The following is an 11,753-nucleotide window of genomic DNA, read 5'->3' on the forward strand; positions in this document are numbered from 1 at the left end:
ATGGAGAGAAATGCTATATAAAATATTCAAGTTCTTCATTACAAAAATGTACCAGACAAAAATATTTTAAATTTATATTTAATTTTATTTATTCTCTTATACTCTTGTATTAGAGTGTTGAGAGAAGTAATTAAATATTATTTTAGAGGGTGTGAATGTATCATGGACCTAGATAATTAAATATTTATTTTGGAGGGTGTGGATGTATTGTTCTCTATATCATTTTTTCCCAACACATAACTTCTACAATTATAACACTATAGATTTTCAAAACCACCTTTTTTTATAAGAGGTTAAAGGTAGTGCAGTGTCAGTTGTCCGTGTAAAGAAATATCACACTGACATCCAATCAAAATATTTTATAATACTAAATCATAATAATATTTTAAAAATAAAAGTGTGATGTGACAAAATACACAGATCTCAATGATTGACAGCGTGATGCATATTCCTTTTTCTATTTTTTCAAACCACACAAATAATTTGCATTTAATTGTCTTCAAAATTGATTATAATTAAAAATTTCAATTCATAACTTTTGATCATAAAATTGATTTTTTAATTTCAAATTTACTGTTTAATATCTTTGTTTATAATCATTTTTTAGGTGTTACGATTACCAGCTACCTTTGTTTATACTAGTAAATTGCTAGTGACAATGGGGTTATGATTACCAACCAAATCATTATTTTATTCATGTATTTTAGCCCTTTTCCCTCTTTTTGTGGTTGATTAGGAACTCTGTCGATTTTACTCGCAATGCATGATTCCAATTGCGCCCTGAGGCCAAAAATAAGACCAAGATTTCTTAATGTAAAAGTGAATTATGAAAAACAACAATAATTCAGAAACATTTATTGCCTTTAACATTCTTTGTATCTCTAAATGCTATACCATAAAACACAGGTTCTTTAGAAAACTGGGAGGATGATTCTCCTATTGATTGCAATGAAAATAATAAAAGGATGAATCAAGACCAAACCAAGTAATATTATTGCCACCTTCCTTAATGCTCTCATATTGCCAAAACCACATTAAGTAATCAAGCCGCGACTTTCTTCGATGTCACTGAATTGACAATGGTGGCAAACTCAGGACCCTGCATCTCAACAAGATCAACTTGTAAGTGATTATTGTATTGTCACTTTGGTCAAAAACAATTTGAAGAAACTATGTACCTTTAATGAAGCACCGCCAACAAGAAATCCATCGATGTCTTCTTTCTTTGCAAGCTCGGCACTGTTCCCTCCGTTTACAGAACCTAAAAATCAGTTTAATGCAATGTTAATAATACATCCAGATGTTGCTGTCCTGGAAAAAAAATTAACATTTCAACTGAAAACTATATTATTTTATAGTTGCTAAGATACTGAATTTAAACCAACTTTCTGCAATCAACACGGTCGGTGCCAATCTAATATCAGCGAGAGATTTATACATATATAAGTTTCTCTATATTTCTCTCTCTTTCTCTCCCCCGATATCCTCCCTTTCCCTCCCCTCCCCTCCCCCTCCAAACTCGCAATTGTCTGTTGTTCCATTGAACTCATGCATCATAAATGGGCCTACCAGATTGAAGAATGAACTCACTCGGTACTATAGAATTCATCTTAGGAATAGGTCGACAAAAAAAATAATGGGAGCGACAGCAAAGCTGTTTTCCCAACGCAGGGATACATGATACTGAATCATGTGTGCAACGTTATTATAAATTTATACACCATCTTAAATTTTGACGACAACGGCAAATGCAACTGAAGGTACAATAAAAGATTTACCTCCATAAATAATTCGTGTTTTAGACGCAACTTCAGCTGAGACATTATTTTTTAACCAATCACGAAGAGCTATATGCACTTCTTGAGCTTGCTCGGGAGAGGCCACTTTGCCAGTTCCAATGGCCCATACAGGTTCATATGCAATAACAATATTATCCCAACTAGGCACCGCATCTGTACATAATGGATATAAAATGGAATGGATGTTAGGGAAACAATCAGTAAAATCAATACCTACCCTCTCTTCTTGCTTTCTTCCCAAAAAAAGTTGATCATGAAAAAACATGGCTTTCACCTGCATAAGCCTTCAACTGTTGGAAACAGACATCAAAAGTTTTCCCAGCTTCTCTTTCTTCCAACAATTCCCCAATGCATGCGATCACTCCAAGACCCTCGCTCAAAGCATAGGCAGCTTTCTTTCCTATAAACTGAAGTTGACAATTCTCAGCTCATATTTTATGTATTATGGATCCCTTGCAAAGATACTGATCACATTTTCTATGAAAGACACGATAAATGATTTCTAAATTTGTTTTACCTCATCCTTTTCTCCAATAACATGCCTTCTCTCAGAATGTCCAAGAATAACCCACTTGCATCCAAGGTCTTTCAGTTGTTCCACACTGCAAAGTTATATTTGTTGAGTAGCTGAGTTAACTTTTTAAATTGCTGTATAGTATAAGAACACCAGAAAATAATAATATAAACTACTTAAATATCAAGCAAAGAATAGCAGGAAGGACAGTTGCAAAAATAAAATAGAAGAGTATCTTTGTCCATCCAATGGGCCTAACTTTATAGATTAATAAATAACTGAGAATAAATAAGTTTTGACAGGAAAGAGGAAGCTAACCTGATTTCTCCGGTGAAAGCACCACCTTTTCCCACCCAAGAATTCTGACCAGATACTTCAATCCTATCTGTAATTGAGGTTTTCACCTGATCGATGTACACAAAGGGAGGTGCAACAACAACATCTGTACTTCTCACAACATGGAAAGGTAAGAAAACCAAATAACAAATATATTAAAGTGGTAATTAAGAAGAAAACAATTAACCTAAACCACATACTTAATGTTATACTTTTTTTTACCAAAAAATGTTTAACTTTTTTGGGACACAATACAAGGAGCCCTCACAATTATAGATAATGATACAAGTCCTTGAACTAGCCAGAAAAATGCACATTATTGAATATTGACCACATTGCTCGTGAGCAAAAAAATTCCAACAGGAGAGAAAATGTAGGGTCTGGAAAGCTCAATGCACAAGGGACTTCTCTGCACATGACCCAACATTGGATCCTAGAGGAAATCCCTTGCATTTTCCTTCCTAGTTTTACATACTAGAGTGAGTGGTCACTATCCTACTAGAGACCTGGGTTAATTTAATGAACTGAACATTTATAGTCATTAATATGATGGACAGTGAGTAATACACCATTTGTAGTTGGAATACATTTCACCAGCATTTTGCTACACCAAATATATTTCAAATCTCAGCAATTTATTTTAGATTTCAGGAGTTGGGAAAAGTTATATAAAATTTCGCTATTTTTACATCTTGTAAGCTGCAACTAGAAACACGTAGGATTGAAGATTGAATATGTCTCACCAACATCAGGCTCCAATTTTGCATTGTTCAAATCAGCGATAAGCTTAGTGATGGAGTCTTTTGTTCCATTCTAAAGATAACAACAAAAGTAGTCAAATTCAAGTTTAGATAGCTTTAAAGAAGAAAATAATACTGAATGTAATGCTGATTCTAACTGAACTGGAAACTTATAGAATCATGAAAATCAATCACTTAGTCAGTATTACAAGTGATTTAGTCTTTACTGCATAAAAAAAACGAACAAATACTACTGACTAAACCAATATAAAAAGCAAGTGGCTACGACAAAAAAATGGTAAGACTGTTGAAGAAAATAAATTTGTTAATCTGCATGATCAAAATCATAAGATAATCAATGGACCGTGAAGGAAATTCACCACAAAGCCAGCTATTTTGGGACATAAAGCTTGAGTAAACAGTCATTTTAGTCCTTAAATGTGTGTGGCAGTTATAAAAACATCCATGAGTTTGTTTTGTGTTAGTAAACTCATTCATGGACAAAAGTAGCTTACAGAGACACATTTGATGACCAAACTAACCATCGATATACAAATTTGAAACCAAACTAACTAAGGAAAAACATCGGTGATGTCTTAGTAATTTTGATGCATTCAGGGAATACAGTGACTGGATCAAACACATTCAAGGGCCAATGTGACTAACTATGAAGCACAGACACTTGAAACACCACACCAACACATTGACATTGGCAATAATTTGAAAAACATGAATAAATTAAAAGTAATCACAAGTGTTGGTGTCGGTTTCGGACACTGAACAAACACCCCTTTTTTTTCGTCGGTCGGTGCTACAGAGGTGACTAAACAATTCATATCTCAATGAAATAAAGGAAGCATTGCAAGATAATAACATAAATTATGTAAAGATCATAAGTAGCAAAGAATTGTGTGAAAAAGATACTTACACACTTCCAATTGCCACCAACAAAGAACTGAAAGCACAGAGAAAAGAAAGAAAATATCAATATACCATAGTAAGTAGCAAAACGAATAACACTTGAGGAGCAATATAAACGCAACCTAACTAAGTCAATAATTACAATGCCTTCCGAACTTAAAGTTACAAGTTCTATTTAACCATCAAATGTACAACATGTAGATATGATTTTGAAATGGTGATAATAACACTGTTTTTTCCTCGAATAAATCGATGAAAAATAAAGAATAAAAAATTGGAAGAGAAAGAAGAAGGAGGAAGAGAAGTACCTTTCCAGAACCAGCCATGGCGATAACGGTACGGGAGGGTTTGGGGGAAGAGACGGAAAGGCGAATATTGGGATCGAAGAAGGAGAGAGATTGGGAAGAGAGGGAATCGAGTTTGGGGGAAGGGTGGTGGGGGCGGAGGCCAATGGAGAGTTGAGAAGCGAGTGATGTTGAAGTTACCGCCATGGATGTTGTTGGAAGATGGAAGTGTGTGTGAAGCAGCAGGTAAGGTAAAGTGCAGTCTGGATCAGCTTTTTGTGTTTGGTGGTGCTCAGTGCGAGACCGTGACTCTTTTTACTAACGCTACTACTTTGTTTTATTTTATTATATTTTTTTTTTATTTGGTTCAGTGAATAAACTAATTCATTTCGATGAATTTTAACATGGTTACAGCCCCTAGTAACGGTAGGTGTGAGGTTGGAACCAAAGTCCTATTAAGGAAGTTCAGCCCAATTATCATTAGATCAATTTAATTTTTTTATTTATTGTAATAGAAATGGGCAAAATCTAAAATAAATTTATGAGATATTTATTATTCTTTGTATCTTAAAATAAATTTAAAAATTATAATAAATAAAATAGAGAATAATAATTTTATCAAACTATTGGTATATTTGAATTAACATTAATACAAAATTAAAAAACAATGAATTCAGAACATTAATTATAAAATATAATTGATAGATAAAAATTCAAATTGCATTGATAATCTAATATGATAAATATTTTGGGACAAATAGTTTTCTTAAATGTGATACTTATTTTGAGATAGAGGAAGTAAAAGCATGGGTGCAACATGTGAACCAGAAAATAAGATGCATTCAATAATAGATTATATGAATTTGGACCAAAACTAATAAATTAAAAGAATTTATTATAAATAAATAAAAAATAGAAAAATGCAATGCATCTATTAATTACTATAATAGTTACATACATTCTATTAAATAAATATTTTTAAAGAATATATTTTAATTATGAATATTTTAATGTATTTAAAAAATTTACTTTTTTAAAGGTTTGCAAAAAGAAGTAAAATAAAATAAAAGGATAACAAAAATAAAGAATATATATATATATATATATATATATATATATATATATATATATATATATATATATATATATATATATATATATATATATATATATATATATATATATATATATATATATATATATATATATATATATATAATATGGAGTATGCTATTAGAGAGATACTAATATCCTATTTTATGGATGTAAGTGTTTTCAAAGACCGTGATCTTTTCAAGATTTCTAAGAGGTTAATTTATAAAGTTTCATTAGCGACTCTTTGAGAGAGAACTATCTGATTCTAATAAGGATGTTTTTGCAAATTTCAAATATGCAGATGGTATTAATACCTTTTTAGTTCGAAAGCGTCATATATCTATGTCTCTAAAGGAATTTGCTAAGATCTATAATTTTCTCTGCTCTGGTCCTTCTTCAGTGAATCAGATAAAGTTGAATATTATTTTGTTAATGTTTGTCATTCCTTCCTGCTAGTTCTAAATAGTGGTATTTCTTCTCCTTTTCTTCTAAGAAGTGTACGCCCAAACATTCATCTTACTCACTATGTGGTAAACCACATCCTTGTCCCAAGAAAGCATAACCTAGGATAGTTATCAAATGTTTGATGTTGTCGTAACTTAATTACTAATCAACAAAATTGAGACAAATTGGGTCTGCGCGGTGATCTGTCACATGATGGAGAGCAAGATAAGAGGGATTATGTGGTTACCATATGGTCACTTGATAACGAAAGTTTTGGAGCACATTGGATTTAATGTCCAGGATGATGAATCATGGGAAAAATCTTCAAGGATAAGAAATGTTGTAGTGGGGCAGATGCATTTCGATATCAATGATGAAGTGTCGTCTCAAAAGCCTCCAAAAGAGATAAGAGACACTAAAATTCAACAAGCCCAACAACAAGCACCGCAACAAGCAGGACCTTCAACTTTCGAGAATTTTGACTATGAAATCCCCTCCAGACTCTTCCAACTGAAGTTTTGCTCCAAACTCTCATCAAAGATCAAAGAAGAGCCAACAAGAAGATCAACTTTTGGGGGCATCATCTCGCTCATATATCACTGCCATCAGAGTTGTAAAGTGATGATGATGAGTACATGAAGTAGTCTTCACTTGTTTAATTGCTTGCTTTCTTTGCTCGCTGTTTGATTTCCTTTGCATCATTTTTTCCCATTGTAATCATATTTCCTTTTAATGAATGATGTTTTTAGTTGATTTTTAATGCATCCTTCCTTTGATTAATGCCTTTATTGATCTTGTTTAACTTCTTGTGTGAATTACTTGATGTATGTGCTTAGATTTGTTTTCCTATTTGTTTATATTCGCCTTTTTGATAATTCTAAAGGAGGAAGAGTATATTCTTATGGGGAGTAGGATATACTCTCTATATTAATCAAGGGGAGTTTAAACCATTTTAATCATTTATCTTTGTTTCTTTGTTTTTCCACCTCCTTGAGATATGCATTGTAATCATCAAAAAGGGAGAGAATATTGATTTATATGCTTGCAGGTATAACACATACAACAATCAAATGATATCAATAGTTTTGATGATGGAAATATTATGATGTGAAGTCTTCATCTGAATTTATGATCAAGATGATAAATTTTTATACTTGTGAGATCAAGATGTCAAAGCCAATCTCTCTATAGATAACATCAAATGTCAAGTGAAGTTTGGTGGAATCCCTGATGATCTCTGTCGAGCAATATCTGATGATGGTGTCTATCAAAAGATCTCTATCAGACCTTATCAAATATGAAGAAGACAAGTTACATATGAAGTGTTGAATCAATGGTGAATCTAACAAGGGATCTTTAAGCTTTAAGTATTGTGAAAGAGATGAAGTGTGAAAAGCTCACTTGGCTTGTGTTTGACAGATCAGAGTATTGTAAAGATATATGAGTAACTCTTAAAATACTAAGGAACTGCACACACTCACCAAAATATGTTTTAAACCTCTATATTTTCTAAAAACACTTTAAATCATTTAGAGGAACCATCAAGGTGCTTGTGGGATTGATCAAGGATGTTCATAAACCTTTAGGAAGCTTTTACACACAACCTAATTTATTAATGTAATAGTACCATTAAGAAAGGTCATAAAATGTGCATTACCCACCAAGAGAAGGGTCGGGGGGAGTATACTCATATCTATAAGTGGGTCAAGGTGTACATAATCATGCCTTTGGCATTTTTTTTGCATCTATTTACATGTTCTTTAGCATCTTTATTCATCTTTGGCTAGTATTAGCATCCCCTCGTGGTTTTTTTGCTAGTGAGTGCTTCCCAAATGTTGTTTGGACGTCCCTTTATGAATCACTTCTAAGATGTTTTCCCATCTTCATAGGTTTGGTACTTTAACAACGGATTTTTAAAACATTTAGTACATAAGAGACCTCTACCAATGAGTAGGATCAAGTTTGTTAGCAGGGATTAGAAGCTCTATTTTCTCTTTTGGTAATTCCCCGATGATGATGTATTTGATTATTGGTGTCATCCACTCGTTGTGGATCTTTATTCGCACGCCTGGTTGTTCTTATCATGCTAATGATGTTTATGGAGGTTAGTTTTTCGTGTATCACCTTCCCATTACAATATCTTACCTTGGAGCTATTAACTTTAGATAAAAGGCTTTCCCTTGAGTTCAGCTCCTTGGGCACATGCTAAATTTCCACCTTATTTAATATTTGAAATGACACCCTTTTTGTTTTCTAGGTATTGTTGCATGATTAGGCCATTTACTCGGTAATCCTCTTTGATCTGGGACGTTACAAGTTGGGAACATATTTGATTACCACGTCCCTAGCTCCAATCTCTAGAGCCATTTGAAGGACATCCAAGCATGTATCATATTCTTGCAGGTTGCTGGATGTCGAGAAATCAATCTTCATCATTACCTTGATGGCAAATCCGTTCTCACTTTTGAGAAAAGTTATATCCCTTCTACCTTTGATGTTAACAATCCGTCCACGAATATAGTCCATTTGGATAATTCTTTTAGTGTTTCTGACATAGTCCCTTCTGTGGAATCTACCAAGGCCAAGAATTTTATAATTTTTCAAAGGTCTCTAGTGAAATAAAACTCAAAAAGTTACATGGCTTATATTGTCATTCTTCTAGCAATAATTGTTTTAAATAGGTTATTCCTGATCGGGTAGTCGATCCTAACCATAATATGTTGTTCCATGAAATATTGTCTTAGCCTATGGCTCGTTATTATGAGCGCTAACACAATTTTTTTCTAACTCTCGGTATCTTATTTTCATCCCATGTAGCACTTTGTCGATGAAATATGTTGGTCTTTAAGATTCCTCGTCCTCATGTACCATGACACCCCTATGGTTTCTTCTCTTATGAATAGATAAAAAATATAGCTCCCCTCATCTTGTGTTGATCAAATTCAGGCTAGTGGCTCTAGCGAGACGTTCTTTCTTAGTCTCCTTGTATTTCTCCAATAACACGAGGAAACAAGTGTAAGATACTTTCAAATCAATTTCAATTATGGGAACTTCGCTTGCACCAATGTGGTACTTCAACTTTAAATTAATCATTGTTGACATTGCACATAACTCAACCAAGATTGTTCGTTCGATTATGCAATTGCATATTAACATGTTGCTAATCATAAGATATTAAACTTTCACGGTTCTTTGGCTCTCGTGCTTTCCAAACATAATTAGGAATTCCATGTACCCTTAGAGGTTGGTGTTAGAGCAGTCAAACCTTTGGAGTTTGCCTCCGTAGTAAGGTTGTAAATGATGTACAAGTTACATGGTGTTGAATAATTCGACATACACATCGTCAGACTAACTTCTCTCGTCCACTAACATGTGGAAAACGTCGAACCTTGTCATTCCGACCTTCTACAATAAAGGGATATGGTAATTTTGTACCTCGTTGATCATTTCCTCATCTTAAAAATGAAAGAAAAAATGTATCATCTCTTCAACTTCGATCCAGGTTCGTCCTTCGGTACAACAACTTTCTTATGGTTTTCTATCCAAGGAGTAACATGTCATTTGTTTGGGGTTTAGGAGCCTTACGGTGATGAAAATAATGCCACGTAATTGGTTAAGCCCTTTTGACACATTCTCTACCAAACGTTGATGAGTAAGCTTTCCCGGGACGTATAAATTTGTCCTAGGGTGCTTGCCCTGGTGAGGAAATCATCTCGACTGAATATCCCATTAAAAGGGGTAGATTTTCTTGGCGTAGCCATCAATTTCTTCTTTCTTTTTTTACTTGATTGTCTCATGTGATCACTATGCTTCTGGATTTTTTTAATTGCCTTTGGACGTTCTGTAGAAGGTTACTCATGAAACCATTGACGCCCTACATGGAACTAGCCCTCGGACTTGCGCTTGTTCGGAGTTTGTCATTATGTTGAAGTAAAATAGGATGTAGAATATTTTCTAGAAACGATGTCAAATGATTTAGTAGAACCTTTCATTTTAAGTTATTTGCGAACACTCCAAAAATCAAATCTTTAACGACGGCCGTGTAAACTCAAGATTTAGGGCTTGTTTGATTCAATTTTAATTTTTTGTTTTTAAAAAATGTTTTATAAATTAGTTTTAAGAATTAGTTTTAGGATAAAAACAAAATAAAAATTCATTTGGAAGCTGTATTTTTTAAAATTATTTTTGAGATAATAAAAGAAAAAACGTGTTTGGTTGATTAAAACTAACTTAAATATTGTTTGATTTTTAGTGTGATTATCAGTAAATGATAAACAATGATCTATATTAAATAGTTATTAAAAAAAGTTATAAAATCATTTTTTCCGTATTGTATAATAGGAATCAATTATTTGTATCAATTAAACTATTTTTTTTTAATTTAAAATTTTAAACAATTATTTTATAATTGAAAAATAAATAATACACACCAATAACGATTATATCCTGCTAAATCAGATTGAATTTTTTAAAATTATTTATATGATATAGCAAAATGATATATCCAATGACCGTGTAAATTACACGGTCAGGACATCTCCATTAAACTCTTTATAATTTACTTTAATTTATTGTAAAATACTCTTTACAAGTTAATTTTATTCCGATCATATCACTTTACCTGTGTTTTTGCTAATTTAATTTGTTTAAAAAGGATAAAATTTATAAATTATTATTTTACAATTTTATTATTTTTTATTTGTTTTCTACAAGTTAAATATTTTTTAATATAATTTTATGGACTGATCATGTAAAAAAGATAAACAATAATAAAGAATAATAATTAAATTTTATTAAAAAAAAATAAAAAATAGATAAATATATAATGTACATGTTATAAACATGAAGATATACGATCACAAAAAAAACACATTTTCTATTACAAATTCATGCAATATTTTTTATTTGTTGAGTTCTTCCTGTGCAAATAATTCTGGTATGTATATGAAAACAACAAAAACACATTTTCTATTACAAATTCATATTTAACAAATCAATGTAATTACGATCATGCCATTTAATAAAAAATATATAATTTTTCATATGTTTTCAGTTTTTGTGTTTTAGAAATTCAAAAGCAAAACAACTTTTACAAATTTTAATTTTTTAGTTTTTAAAACTAAAAAGTAAAAATAGTTTTTAAAATCACTTTCTTAAAAACTATTTATCAAATGAATTTTTAGTTTAAAAATGTACTAAAGACTAAAATATTCCTTAACATTTATAATGGAATTCTAAATTTAGAGGTCTTAAAAAAATTATAAACACCTGTCTTAGAGAACAAATGTCAATATATTTATAAATATTCGGATTTGACTGTCCGCGTTAATTGTTTGATTTTGAATTGCCGTAATTTCAGGTAACCCTTACTTGTGAATTAGATCTCTACTAGAGAGAAATAATATTATTAACTTTGTTGATTAACTTCTTGTACTTACATATAAACAAGTTCACTCTCTCATGTTTTGTAACAAGAAACAAGCTTCTTCCTTTTTATTGAATGTAATCATATTTAATGCATATGGACACTAAAGTGATCTTCATGAATGTATAATTAACAAACAAAATTAAAACAATTTTTGAATATATCAATTTATTTACAGCATAATATGCATCGTTT

The 11,753-nt window shown here is 31.7% G+C and overlaps 1 protein-coding gene across 1 annotated transcript; it reads right to left on the reverse strand.

Annotated features, from left to right (window-relative positions):
* Positions 1 to 804: 804 nt before the first annotated feature.
* On the reverse strand, positions 805 to 4,947 carry LOC127125762 (triosephosphate isomerase, chloroplastic). Its single transcript, XM_051054584.1, has 9 exons — positions 4,619 to 4,947; positions 4,318 to 4,344; positions 3,393 to 3,462; positions 2,632 to 2,755; positions 2,317 to 2,401; positions 2,074 to 2,206; positions 1,779 to 1,952; positions 1,179 to 1,261; positions 805 to 1,099 (listed from the first exon to the last, which is right to left on the reverse strand). The coding sequence occupies exons 1-9, from the start codon at positions 4,799 to 4,801 to the stop codon at positions 1,043 to 1,045; spliced, it is 936 nt and encodes a 311-aa protein (XP_050910541.1). The 5' UTR covers positions 4,802 to 4,947; the 3' UTR covers positions 805 to 1,042.
* Between the last annotated feature and the right edge of the window lie 6,806 nt (positions 4,948 to 11,753).

This window comes from Lathyrus oleraceus, chromosome 3, assembly GCF_024323335.1.
Source record: "Lathyrus oleraceus cultivar Zhongwan6 chromosome 3, CAAS_Psat_ZW6_1.0, whole genome shotgun sequence".
Classification (NCBI taxonomy): Eukaryota; Viridiplantae; Streptophyta; class Magnoliopsida; order Fabales; family Fabaceae; genus Lathyrus; species Lathyrus oleraceus.